Genomic DNA, 14,859 nt, shown 5'->3' with positions numbered 1-14,859 from the left:
ACCATTTTGCTCCTGCATGCAGAGACACCCCCCTTGCCTAACGATAAAGTGGAGAACCTTGGGGCGCTCATAAGCTAACGTTCATGTGATTAGTAGTGAGGATCTGTAAGCCTAGAGAAAACAAACCCAAGCAAACAGCATTCCAAACCAAACAAATAAGTTAATCTTTTTGTTACAGTGAACACATCGGGGTACTGGGAAGTTAAGTGCATAAGCTGAAAGGGCTGGGAGCCATCACTCTTTTCACATCACTGCATTTAGTAAACAAACAGAGGCCCCACACACAAATTATGTTTCACAGCATTCGGGGAGCAAAACATCAGTTGCACTAGCTCCCATATTAAGAATTTAACTTCAGAAAGACGGATGTAATAATTTTGGATACACCTCAGGGCCAGGAGAAAAACTCAAAAGGATCAGATACATTTAACAGGAACATTAAAATGTAACAACTTTGAAGCACCTAACACAGCATTTCTTTTACATTTCAGTGGAGGCTTCAGGAGGCTCAGACCTTAAATAGCTTCTGGTAATTTTTTTTCTGTTTGCAAAAAAGGAACTCCACTAGGGTTTGCCTACTTTACAAAAATAATCTACAGCTGAATGAGGGATGCTGTATACACATACACGGTTTATGTATAATTCACAGCATTCCAAGAATAGCCGCCCAGACCTAGGTGGGCCCCCACAATAAACTGCTGTCACAATAAGAAGAACCAAAGATGCTTAGCAAACAAGGTACATCTCATTTCCAGAGACTACCTAAACTTGAATTCTGTGTTACAAACGGCATCAAAATAAACATGACTGGTTTTATTTTCCTAAAGGTAAAAGCAAGGGAGACAACACTTTGTTCAGCCACAAACTTCCAAGCAAGTTCAAATTTTGGCTTCATTTATAGTAAAGTTGTCCCCCATTTCTAGTGTCCATTGCTCAACATTTGTTTAAGTCCCCCAGAGAAGCAAAGGTAGCGCCACTACCTAGTTCACGATCTGAACTTGGGAATTTCTGGCTTCCAGTTCATTGCCTGAGCCATTAGGGCCACGCTGAAATACAAACCCCAAGCCCTACAGCAGAGCACCGGTCTGATACTCTGCGGGCCCTTGCCAAGGTGGTGGCAGCTCACTGGATTTTTGAATTTGTCAGCTCCCAAGGGAAGGCACTGACTACTGGGGCAGCCTGACCTCCCTAAACAGTCATTTCCAATCACCTCGGGAGACGAGATAAGGAACCAGACATTGACGTTGTTACAACTCCGCCACTCTCAGAATAAAAGTGGAAAATACAGGAAACTGTCGCTCTACATGTTTTCTCCATTTGTGTGTTATAGAATATAGGCTGCTTTTCAGCCTTTTTACAGCTGCATTTGCTTCAGCAGATGTTAAAGACAAAACTGTGTGTGTGCAAATTCTCAACAAAATGACAGGTATACGCTTACCAAAAGCATCTCCAAATAAGTAAAGTACAGAATTTTGAGAAAGGGCATGAAAAATTTCTTTTATCTAGACCTTTTAAAAGTCAAAAATCATACTGAAAAAAAATAGAGTACCACAAAAGCTATCCACAAAGCCCTAGCAGTTCTCTGGAAGGCAGGAGGGAGAACACAGGCACTGTTTGTCCTGCCAGTGGGGAAAAGGGGAATGATATGGATCCTTCCTAACAAGAAGCATAAAGAATACCTTTAAAATGCCTGTGTTGACTCCCTCAAGTTTCAAGTGTATTTTATATCTATTAAATAAACAGAAGCCTATTAAAAAAGGCTTGGGTTGAATCCTACTCTGAGGTTGCAGGGTTCATGAAGAAGCTGTACAGCAGAGAAAATATTTATCCCATTCCCCAACACTTGTATGCAACAGACAGATGAGTTTCACCAGAAACTGCAAGTCTTAGGTATCACATTCACTTACACTCTGCAGGATCAGGTGCTTCAACCTTTGAGCCTCACTGCCCATGGCCTCGCTGCACATGCTCTCCGAGTCAGCAGAGTGCTCTAGGTAGACTGCACAACCAAGTAATCTAACGTTAAGCGTGTAACAGTGTATTCCCCTCATTTCTCCTCCCTCCCACCCCCGTGCTCGTCTATACAGCTAACAGCGTGGCTCAGAGATTAACCATGAGGGCCACTCACTGCCTTGATGCTGCTCCTGCTTATAGAGAGTAGAGGATCTAACTCTTCTCCTTGAAAGCAAATTTCTAAGCAGTTTGATTACAACAAACTAGAGTAATGATAAAATAAGAAGGTGATCTACAACACTAGCAAGACCTTGATGGAAACACCATTGCCAGTTCTACTGTCAATATTTCATTGACCAGCCAGAGAAGATCCTAAGGAAAACGTTTCAGAACGAAAATGAAAGAGAACAGTCCATTACACCCAAAGGCACCTGCACAAGGAGAAGTTATAAGCTCAAAGGCACAGGCAGCTCTAATCATGAAGATGAATATCACAAAAAGATCCAGTGAGATAAACTAAAATTGGGAAAATAAAGTCAACCTTTACATGCACATTCTTAACAGTTAGTGCAATTAACTATTGGGGAGGAAACATACGCAATCATTTCAAAACTTCAAACTGAGATGCTCTTTCAAAAAAAGATGTGCTATAACATAGCCTTGGATTTGAAAGTGTGTGTTGATTTCGGGCAGCAAGTGTAAGAAATAGACCACAGTCTTTGGCCAGCACTCTGCAGGAAGCCAGACTATCGATCATTTAATTACAATCTGGCCATGAAGTCTATTAAGCTATAAAGCTGACAGTGGACCAGCACTGGATTGAGGCGTTGGAGAGAATCTGTCGTTTTGCTTGTTGCTACATTCACTTAAAACCATGTATTTCTTTAAACTGCTCTAGATGCTCAAAGTACCATGCCACTTCTTTCACTTACTGCACTTCAGAGAGAGAGAACACCTAAGCTAGCATAACACAGCTACAGCAGTAACAACTTTGCAAAGCTGGCTCTGGCCTTTAATTTCTCCGTGGGACATAAGCAGAAGCACAGGCAGTCTGACGGACCTGGAGAGCACACACAAATACAGTGTCACCAGCAGCAAGGGATGGTTTGCCCAGCAGCCCCCATGACCAGTAAGGAACACCTCTGACAAGAAGGGAGCTCTCCCTTCTGCTCTTGGCCCCAGTTCACCCTCTGGGCAGGCCAACTGAAGCACCAAGATAGTACTAAATTTTGTACTGGCTTTTAACACGTAAGAACTGTACTGACACCACAAATACATTTTGTAAGAAAAACACAGTTGTAGCTTAAAAAAAAGAAAAAAAAGAAAAAAAAAGGAACCCTCCCCCCCTCCTCACTGTGGCTTCAGAAGACGTAAAGAGACGCCAGGCATTTCGGCCTAGGGTCATTCAGATAACAGTCATGTAACAACTTATGATTCGACTGCTGGAAAAGAATATTTAAAGTTTCAGTACCATCCATTGAAATTTATAATTTTTTCTTTCTGCTTGCTTGAATAGATGAGGCAGGCAGAAATTTTGGTCTATACTAAATGAATGTTTTATTAAACATCAGTGTCTACTGGTTAGTTGTTTAAAACCATATTCAGGCCCCTAAATATTTGGTCTTATTACATTTCATGTTTATATATAGATTCAACTTGGGTCACTAGCACCCAGTGTGAAATTTTTTGGCTTCTATCAAAGAACAGTGCTGGACATGACTGTGATAAGATTTATGATCAGCTAAAATTTATGTTCTGTTTCTTCAGTCTTGGCTTCACTGTACATCTTGCTATGCTTTTATGCCAGTTATAAACATGACCACACATGCACACACAGAAACATCAAAGAGCCTATTGAAAGAAAACCTTCCCTCGCACATTTATTCCCCTTGGGAAGGGGTGAGCAAACATCTTGCTGTGCCTCCTAATTGTAATGCATTATTGAGGTACTGTGCAGAAATGAGGCCCGTATAAAGAAAACTACAGAGAATAGAGCAAAAAAACAAAGACCAACAAAAAACCCTCACAAATGGCAACCTCCCCATAACAAAAAAGGATGTTCCTGTGCTATCCTGAAGGCTGCTGCCAAAGCTCTAAGGAATATAAATGTAAAACAAAAACAAAAAAAAAGAAAGAAAAAAAGACAACAAAAGTTATGTCTTTAAAGTTTTATATGGCTATAAATAAAAAAAAGTGCGAAAGCATGTCAGGAAAATGTTAGCAGAGGGCAGATTATTTTTAAACGGGATCCAAAAAATCCCAAGAGTATTTAGGTGGTATTGGCTTTAGAACCCAAAGCCTTGAACGCAGCCTACGAAGAAGTTTTGCACCCCAAGGACTCACTTGTTTGTAGGCTGTCTGATATTAAAGGGTATGTGACTAGAGCATCCTCAGAGTGATTAAGAAAAAAAGAAAAAAAAAAAACCAGAAAACCCAACATCTTTACTAAGGAACTAACGGAACCAGACTACACAAAAATCAACACTGTAGACACAGCTGCAAGGCAAACCAGCCAGTGCCTATGGGAGACTCACTGTACTTTTAAGAACACATTAGCACATAAAAGTATTGTCGTCTTTTGAAATGCAATGGCGATAGCCTTATTAGGACACCCGGAGGCTGGAGACTCATGTACACTAAAACCCTTCCAGGAGCACCAGCCTTCCTTGGCCTCTCTTGACACGCTGCCTAAGCACAGACTGTCTGCTAAATCTTTCTCAGAAATAAGGGTCTCCTAGGACCAGAGCTGATCCATTACGTTACGGAGAAGGTCAGGAAGACTGTTTTCAGCCATGTGGGCACTAAAAGACTCTAAAGGTCTTCTTCTGAAATGATAAGCAGTTCTACAGGTTTTTAAAGGATTCAAGCATTCTACATTATAGCATGCACAAAAATACATGGCTCTTGGCACAGTTACACATATTCTTACACTGCTTTATTCCTCATGAATTTTTTTCAGCTCTGGGATGAACAGGATTTCCTCTTGGTTTATTCTGCAAATCAGTCTCTCCCACTCCTGCAGCCAGTTTTTTGCTTCTTAGTCTCACCTCCCTCTCTGAAGTGACCAAGAGACCATTTGTTTACAATTTCCAATTGCCTCGAGGAGTGTTACTTAAAGGCCTCGCAAAGCAATGAACTGCTAAGGCTGCAGGTTGAATGCTGCAAGGCCTTTGCTACCCTATGTTCTACTTCTTCACTTTCTCTCCAGTTAACTCCTACTCTTACTCTACCCCTAGAGTTATGCTAGCAGAAATTTTTTTGAGGCAACTTCAATTTAACATTTATTTTTCAGTTAGATCATTCACAAACGAGTTCATTACCTGCAGTGCTGTGGGACAGGGACAGTGGCAATACTTAATACTTGTGACATTCTGAAGTACTTGGTGACAACACGCCTATTCACAGAAAGCCACTCTACCCCCTTCTATCTCTTTCTCTAGAGTCTTGATTCAATCTTTTTTTTTTTTTTTTTTTTTTTTTTAAGAGAATAGTCAAGGTACTGCATTTGAATACATTCATTTAGACAGTTAGAAACCTTTATTATTTTCATAGACGATATTCCAAAGAGAAAATATAAACAAATGACAATTCCTAGAGCGCCATACAAATTCTCAAAGAAATGAAGTAATTCTTGGTGGTGTCAGGCAACAAGATTAATGGCAGAAAAGCAAATCTGTTGCTTTCTCCCCTTTAATTTCAATGGGTGACCTTGTGCTATGACTGAAAGGACAGCTAGGAAAAGTTACTTGAGAAAAAAAAGATATGATTATAGTCCATAATTAGCAATTTAAAGACACATTTATCACCATCTTTGAAAGATCTAGTTATTCTTAATTTAATCTCATCCAGTACAGATAAATCAGAAATTCAGTCTTGGAGTAAGAAAGAAAGATCTTCAAATTGAAATCATCATTTTATTTTGGTATTTTTGTTAGCTTGTTTTGTTTTTGTTTGTGTGTGCACATTTTTTTTTAATGGGCTTGCCATGGTGGGGTACTGACTCATGACTTGAAGGTGTAAATGATATCCAAGCAGTAAAATAATTCGGAAGTCTGTTAAATCAGTGGGACATATTTCAATATGCTCTTCAAGAAAAATAAAAAAAATTACTTCATGTGCCTCTGTACAGCATCCAGCATAACACAGTCCTATCTAATCTTAATATAACATAATAGTATCACAAAATAACATGATGAACATACCATGTGTAAAACTTCATACATTTATCTTATTATATATTAAATACTTTGACAAACATATTGTCTACTCCATCACTTCTCTAGATAAATGCAACATAAATGCTTTATTTGCACCAATATACTGTTAGTTCATGAAAAAAGCACAGTACTCCAGAATTTTAAACCTGAATGTATTAACATAATACTTTCATTCAATAGTTTAAAGAAAAAATATCTGAGTAACAACTGATGATGCATTCTGAACAGGCACTGCAACTTGTAGGGAAAAATATGGCTAAAATGTGTTTCTATAAAGACCATTAAACTACTGATCATTGTTCGGTTGCTACAGTTGCTGAAACGAAACTGAAAGTGAAATCAATGGCATTAAAAGTTATGAAATAACCAAGACATCTACTCAGTTATTGAAATTTCCTGCATTGGGAACCCACTGCAAAGATACGAGAAACATGCAAACATTGCTATTCAGGATGCTACTGGATCTACAGCCTTTCAGAGATGAACAGTCAATTATGATTGGTAATATGAGAACTGAACACATTAGAAGATTTCATGTACAAAAAGGTTTTATTAAATTAAGAAGCCGTGCAAACAGGGAAATTAGATATCAGGGAGCTGAGCACACCCTCAGGAGTGGAAACTTTCCATGCTGGCTGTGCAGAGATTTCATCTAAGGAACAAGAAGGTCTTTCTATCTTGCATATCTACAGAGAAGTCCTAATTAAAGGCTCAAGGGCAGCCAAACCACCATGGGAAACTCTTTGTTCCATATGATTTTGTGCAGCCTTTGGTTTATCCATTTGCTCCTTTGCTTTCCCCTCCTGCTGGGGCATAAACACTTAAACTTGGATTTCATTTATACCATATTACTGTATGAACCAGGCCCAAAGTCACTGGACCACAAACAAACAACAACAACAAAAAGCTTTAAAGCAGTGACTTCCAAATTTCTAGCTTAGTCTTCAGACTCCCTCATGGAGGGAGCATAGCACATACCACAAGCATAACCACACCAGAGAAAGAAGTTTGTTTTACTGCCAAAAATGGCTCTGCAGACCACTTTCCATAAGCTGAACCCCCAAAGTTCTGTTGACATTTCTGTGAACCGGAGTCGAAAAACTACCATTATCGACTGTAAGATCTTTTCCGGCCTCCCTGTTTCTTTGCAAGCATTTAAACATCCCTAGATAAAAGATCCCTAAAGATACCTGGAGCCAAGGTTGTTAGGAAGATGAACTGCCTAACTATGGGAGGGGATGGACACTTTTAGGGAATTTCTAGCACCTGCCCTCAAGTTCAATAGAAATAGTATTCTCCAGGGAATCTTGTTGCAAAAGGGGATTTCACAAAGGCGGCTCCAAAGGTCCCTTGACTTCAAGGTCTAAATGAAGAATTAGATGATGATAGTACAGGATGAAGAAATCAGACAGAAACAGTATTCTCGTCCAGTATAAATCTTTGCTGTGACTGCCAAAGATGGAAAGTAAGAGAACATTATGACTTGCGTAACTTGAAAAGATTAACTTACAGCTTCAATTTAACATCAATTCTTCAACTTCATTTTAATATCAATTGATGTTAAAAGAGTTAGAAGAAAATTGGTTTGAAATATTTTTGGTATTTTTCAGCAGTTTTTAAAGCACAGGCCATGTTTAAGCATAACAAAACTGGCTAGTGAGAAATGCAAAATACATTTGACACAATGGCATGATTCATATGCTGTAACTCATGTGTCATTTGCTGTAGGACAAGAGGCGATCCCATACAAGCCCTATGCCCAGCCCGCAGTCCCCCTGCTCCTGGCTCTGCTGGGCTCCTCTGGTGCCTTCAGAGCTGTCACAGCACGTGCCACAGCACCAGCAAACAGCAGACTAACCCAGACGCATAATCTCTGCCTTGAACCTGTACTGCCATAGTTTGGTTGGGTTAAAGCAAGATGATTAATGTTATTCTAAAATTCCTTGTGGATGTATTAATTAGCATAATGACATATTCATTTTCATGCTGCTGAACCTGTTTTAGAAGCAAGGAAATTACCATATATTGCCTGAGGCAACCTGTAAAATACACAGTAATAACAAGCAAACAGAGGGCTACTGATCACCCTTTTGTCCATGGCACACACAAATCACTGCTCTATGAGCAGAAACATACATCCAGAATATACCCCAAAGAGCATCATCTCTGAACAAAAATGTGTTTAGAATATTGGTTAAATTTCACATTTCTATCAGCCATCCATTAGTGCATCATGGTTTGCCTTTTAAAAATGCAATTACTGAAAACTGTTTGTCGAATTGTTGCTGTTCTATAGAAGGTGCCTTGTGTCAGCACAGAACATGGGGCTCCAGGCATGCCGCCCGTCACACATGGGACCCCCGGCCCCCGTCACGGGTCCCACCCACAGGACCCCGCAGGGTACAGTCCCTCATCTGGGGACCCCCCCCATATCATAGTCCCGCACAGCTACAAGAGACAGCACTTAGTCTACAGTACTTTTTGGCTTGAAACAGAACAGAGACCCTAGGATTTGATGCTATTACTCAGTAATAAGCTGAAGAGATTTACACTGAGCAACACAAAGCATCCACCTGCCTGGGGCTGAGTACAGTCTGAACACATCACTCGCTGCCCTTGCCAGCCAAAGACCAGGGGACACAATCTCTTTAAAAAAAAAAAAAAAAAAAAAAAAAAAAAAAAAAGAAAAAAAAAAAGACAAGAAATGAATGGAGAGCAGGACTGTGGTTTGTTCCTGTCCATTTGTTACAGACTAGCTGATTTACCTGGAAGGCATCTATGTGATCCCAACAGTTTTTTTCTACTTTGTGCTTCAGAAGATTGTGAATGCTTTTCAGGATATAAGCCACCACACCTCAAGAAATCTCTGGATTTTAGTTTCCGAGGCCTAAACAACTTCATTTCAATGCCTTTGTTCTGTTGCTGATATTATAAAAATTCATTTCCTTTATGCATCATGCAGTCTGGATGCACATTAGAGGTTTATTTCAACCCAGTTCATATAGTGTACACACACACACACACACACGCGCACACACACAAATAAAAACTTTGGAAACAATGAGGCCTTGACACTGCATTTGTATCCCTCTTTTTTATTTCCATCTCTTACTCAGTGCACTTATCAATGAAGTGGAATGACTCATCCCTTTCAAATGAGTCAAATTCACTCAAGAAGAAAAGCCATGTGTTTTTGAGTCAGTTTTTGTCCCTTCCTGGTTTCAATCACACCATTAAAAGCAACCGCTGGTCTGCAATTATCTGCACTGGTCATAAATGATGGTAATACATTGATTTTTATTTATTTATTTTTACACCAAGTCTCTCCCCAAAGGTGGAGAAAAGGAGAAAACTTGTTTTCAACACATGATCAAGGAAATTCAATCCAGAAGTCATAAAGCTTATCCTGATTTTCTGTCTGACACCAATTATACAGCTTTGCCTCATCCTGGGGAAGTATTATAGAATTACTTTTCTGAAACCAACGGTGCAGAAGGTAGAGCTTTCTGGAAGGATGGTTGTGAGTTTTTGCTTTTGGATAGAAAGATTTGTTGCTGTGCTTCATATTGGTTCCAGGCTTATTTCAGGAGAATTGGGAAGGATGTATGTTTAATGTGCAGAGACTCTGATATCAGCAGAAGTTCCCTATCCATCCAGCTTCTCAAACGAATTGCATTGTAATCCATCTTAACTTTCAAAAGAAAATTGGCATTATGTATTTGAACCCACCTCTCAACCACACCAGACGCATTTAACGGCACAGGTGTAGCTGTACATCATGACAAGAAAATGCACAATAATAGCATTTGTTTTTTGCACTACAGATTGAGTTATATTTGTCTCTTTTCCTTCTATGATAAGTAACACAGGAGTATGGATTAGTTATCCAAAGCCTTTTGCTATCTGCGGTGGTTCCATAAATGAGAATTGGTAGTATTTCAGCTTTTTTACCAAATTATGAAGTGCCAATGATACAGTTAATAATGTGACCATCATAATCACAGAAGACTGAAATGGCTCAATGATCCATTTTGCAGAAAATTGTGCAGTGGCAAACCATTTGCAGAAGTTTAGCATCTTGCTGTTCTACGCATTTGACATAAATGTGATAAAGTGAAACATAACCTAACTTGCGTATTACTATTTTCCATGGCTGATTTGACTGGAGTTGATATACACAGGCTCTCTCATATTTTTATGTGATTCAAGAAATATTTACATAAGGGGCTGATTATAACAGCAATGAGCTATTTGGACAGTAATATATTTACTTTGCAGGAGGATGCAAGAATTATCTTTTGTTCCATAGAAGATCTCTAATTCTTACCTCAGTATGTGTCTTAATTCCCATTAACATCTGTGGAAGCCTCTGCTTACATTACAAAGAGTAAACATGCAAGTTCAGTTTTAAACAGAGAAGGCTGCGGATGATAAGAATGCTATTCTCAAGGCATAATCACAATGCTTGCCAGTGTACATTTTGGAGACTGAGATTTTGATTCTGCATTAAGCAATTCTACCGGTATTATTTAATTACTCCATTGTTCACCCTATCCAAGAGATTTTTATATATGCCTAGATATTTACATTATTAAACATGCTATATCATTATCAGACCCAAACCAAATCTGCAGAGGCATAGGCTAATTTAAATACGCAAACACATACACACAGCAGCTCTGCCTGATTACAGATTTCCAAAACAATTTCCCCTTTCTTCATTTATGTTGGACTTGTGACAAAAAGGAAAAATCACCATGTATTTTGGTACTTTTAATTTAGACAAACCTGGATTTTTAAACGGTAATCACCTATTACTGTACTAAAGCTCTCGCAGAACATTAAATTCAGCCTATGATTGTAGAAGCTTCTCTGGAAACAGGCAACAAGATGAATATTTTCTTAACAGAACTTCAAATCTCATTTGACCATGTCACTCAGCTTTTAGAGAAGGACCAGGATGCCTTTCATTCAGAAAATTCTCTCTGGAGTTACAGAACTTGCAGAACTGCCAGCTTAACCTTTGTGCATTTCTTTTCCCCATCAAGTTTACATAGGTTAAAAAGAGGGGGTCCAGTATAGTATCATGGAGGATCACTATACAGAAGACCTTACCTAACCTATGTTATGACAAGTAAACAACTCATGCTAGAGGTTTGAACACCATTTCCTGATCAAAATAATTAGAAGTTTAGAATAAATAGTTCACTGACATCTCTCCTAGATATTATACTGTGGATGGTTTTAGAACAGTTTGCTCATAATTATTCATTCTGTTTCATGGCAGAACATGCCTATTGTGTACATGATTCAGAGTATCCTCCTGTTGACAGCAGGATCTTTGGACATTTCTGAATAGAGATTGAGTGGAACAGGTATAGCTCCCATGGTGTCTCCTATCCTGCATTGTACTTGTCACAAGCTTCCAACCTGTATTTGTGGGGTGGAGAAGGATATTCTCCAGGGAGTGCCCATTTAATATTGTCATCTATGCTGTGACCTTTTCCATTAATAGATGTCACAATAAGGGCATGCCTTTATTGCCAAGCCACTACAGCTTGCTGGTTAATCACCCGCAAGACAGGCGTCAGCTGAAGCTCTGACACGAATATCCAAGCACGTCTTATCCTGACTATAGAGATGGGAAGACTCAGCTTGTTTTTTTTCCCCAAGAAAAAATTCCCCAAACCATTGACTGAACCAAGCCAAACTTCCTCCATCAGTACTGAGAACTACAATGCCAGTCACTAGCATGGGGCGGGAAAGCATGGGGCGGGAAAGCATGGGGCGGGAAAGCATGGGGCGGGAAAGCATGGGGCGGGAAAGCATGGGGCGGGAAAGCATGGGGCGGGAAAGCATGGGGCGGGAAAGCATGGGGCGGGAAAGCATGGGGCGGGAAAGCATGGGGCGGACCTCAAGAGGAATGACCATGAGAAGAGTCCTCTTGCACATGACCTGCTTCAACCTCCCCTCCCCCAAATATAAAAATAAAATGACCGAACTTCAAAAAATGAAAGTGTTTGGAAAAAACTAAAAATCTACTAGTTTAAAAAAAATAAGGAAGATTGGCTTAGTAATAACCAGTGTAGTCTAAGCTCCCTCTTCTGGTCTTTTGGAGTAAATATACTGGAGTAAGGTCTCAATAGGTTAGCACTTGGTTTCAAAAATGTATCAAAAAAACATTCACGTAACTCAGACAAAATACCCCATTAAAATCATTCAACCTCTTTTATACTAGCTATGTATTCTTAAGCAAATGTGGATGTCCAAACATGGAAATTTATTAGTGTACTGTATGAAACAATTGCACAATACCTCTTTATTTCCTCTGTGAACCCTTCAGTTTCTTCAACAGCTGGTTCTACAACATCACCAGGGGCAGCAACTGAAGGTACATCTTCAGAAACAACTGTAAGGAGGTTATCAGGTTCTTTGCAGCTATCAGGCTTGGAAGTACTGCAAAACAATTATTAAATATAATAAGCTGATAAATTCAAGAAGTGTGCGAGAAGCTTCCATGGAGCTTCCTTAGATGATGAGCTATCTTTGACTAGATCTAAGCTTCTATAAGGAGCATGTCATCCCCTCCCCAACCCTAAATACTGTCTCTCCTTCTTATCCCACCCCCAAATTACTTCTTCCTACAAACCATGTTTCATCTATATCTGCAGATTACACTTACAGTAGTAGTACTACTGCAAAGTTTCAGCAGCACTTACTAGATCACAACATTAACTCTCCGAAGTATTTAAGAGTTTTCTGTGCTTTCTGTATATGAAAATAGTGCAACTATGCAAATCACTAATGGCAGCTTTGCAGTTCTGTCACACAGTCTTCTCCTCAGTGAACATTCAGCTAAGTCTCCTTGTGATTTAAGGGAAGTTGCTGGTTGCTGGAGTGACTTACCTTTAAAAAAAAAAAAAAAAAGATTGAAAACCAGGAATAAAATTTCTTTTTTTAAAAGCCCTCAGTATGCTGTAAAACTTAAAAGCACAATAATCCCAAAACTCGTAAGATGAATTACAGAACTGTAATACTACCGGTTTTGTTAATTCTTAAAAGCTTCTCTGTTCAGCAAAGCCTCAGAAGAACCAAGCTCAGAAACTGAAAGTCATTTAATGAGTTACACAGCACCTAAATACAGTTTGGAAAGACCAAATTTCTTTATGGCAAATAAAAGTTGAGAAGTAGGGGTAGGAGTGCCCTCTCCTGGTGCTCTTGACAGGAGTGAATGTGCAAATTTAAGTGAAAGGCCAGAGGATTATGAATAGCCAAAAAAACAGCATATATGAGAAAACAGTCATCTGCCAAAATCACTGACATGGAACAGAAAGTAATCTTGTCTTTCCCTCTTCTTAAGGCAAATCAGAGCAGAACGTGGTGTTTCAGCAGTAGACATCCCTGGGTCTATTAACTTTATGTTGTCTTAAGCAAAACCCAAGTTAGAAGAAAAGCCTTCAGACTTCCCTGCGGCAATAAACAGCAGTACAAATAAAGCACTCCGATCTCCTGAGCCTTCTAGCACTCTTTACGAGGGTAAATCATCCGTGCCTCCAAAAAAGCATTCCACGAAACACTCATTTGCATTTTCTATTGCTTTGAAACACAGTGGTAACCACACTCCTCCTGCTCTTGGCTACACTCATTAAACTAATGACAGAAAATAAACCACATAAACAATAATTTTATGTCTTGAAAAAACATGTGGATAAAACACATGGTCCTAAAAATCAGTTTAGCTTGTCATACACAGATAAAAACAAAACAGCACTGACTACCACACCTAAACAAATATTTCAACAGTTGCTTGCACACAAGAAACCTACGTAATAGTTATTTTTTGCAGTTTGGATGCTCAGCACTCGTAAGTAAATGACTATTTTTAAAGTGTTGAAAAGTGGCAGTGTCTTCAAACTCTTTCATAAAGCGAAGGAAGAGTCAGTGAATAGTAGGTCTGATTCCCTCCTGCGTCTGGAGATCTGAATTCCCCTCTTCACCAAGAGACAAAAAAGCTACTGATGACTGCACAGTATTCTGAAAAGGGTCATTCTCCACCCTTCACAATCTTGTTGTTCCACTCTGCATCACAGTGACTGGAAACGTGGAAGCTAGGTTTCCTCCTCCTATGCCACCAGGTGAGTCTTTAAGTCTCTCACCTTTTTGCTGATACAGTTGATGTGTAATAGAGAATGGAACAGCTTTGCAACAAGCTAAGCAAGACCCTTTCTGTACCTATTCAACCTGCAGATAGGGGATGGAAGCTATTCACTGAAAAAAAACCCTCACACAGTTATACTTTTATGCTTCTCCCAGGGGGATGCTCCTTGCTTCAGCTGACCCTGAAATAGGCCCAAAGGTCCCTATCCAGCCTAACCAGTGAGATCTCAAGCAGCTCCGACCAGGGACTTCAGCTTTTAAGGAAAAATGATAACAATTGTCTGGTTATTTAAGAGAGTTACTCCAGACAGGTGAGCCTTCTTAAAGCAAACCAGCACCTCTTCTTCACCTAATTACAAAACGAGCGAGTCCTTAGGACAGAACAGCCAGGTTAGTCCGTCTGCCACAGGACTAATCCCAGATTCAGGTGTGCATGACAAGAACCTACCCTACACCTCCCTGTCCTTTGCAGCCATGTTCCCCTTCAGAGGGCAGCTCCAGCATAGCAGAGGGACGTCTGTGTCCCTGGAGT

At 39.7% G+C, this 14,859-nt stretch overlaps 1 protein-coding gene across 9 annotated transcripts in view; it reads right to left on the bottom strand.

Annotated features, from left to right (window-relative positions):
- Positions 1–14,859, bottom strand: part of TACC2 (transforming acidic coiled-coil containing protein 2) — a 136,005-nt gene that overhangs the window by 65,037 nt on the left and 56,109 nt on the right. For all 9 annotated transcript variants that reach the window (XM_026114965.2, XM_064514337.1, XM_064514335.1 and 6 more), the window contains one exon: positions 12,486–12,626. In XM_026114965.2, the coding sequence (XP_025970750.2) occupies positions 12,486–12,626 (141 nt within the window). The remainder of the gene's footprint in view (positions 1–12,485; positions 12,627–14,859) is intronic.

This window comes from Dromaius novaehollandiae, chromosome 6, assembly GCF_036370855.1.
Source record: "Dromaius novaehollandiae isolate bDroNov1 chromosome 6, bDroNov1.hap1, whole genome shotgun sequence".
Classification (NCBI taxonomy): Eukaryota; Metazoa; Chordata; class Aves; order Casuariiformes; family Dromaiidae; genus Dromaius; species Dromaius novaehollandiae.
The sequence above is the reverse complement of the archived record's forward strand: the minus strand, read 5'-3'. Positions and strand labels throughout refer to the sequence as shown.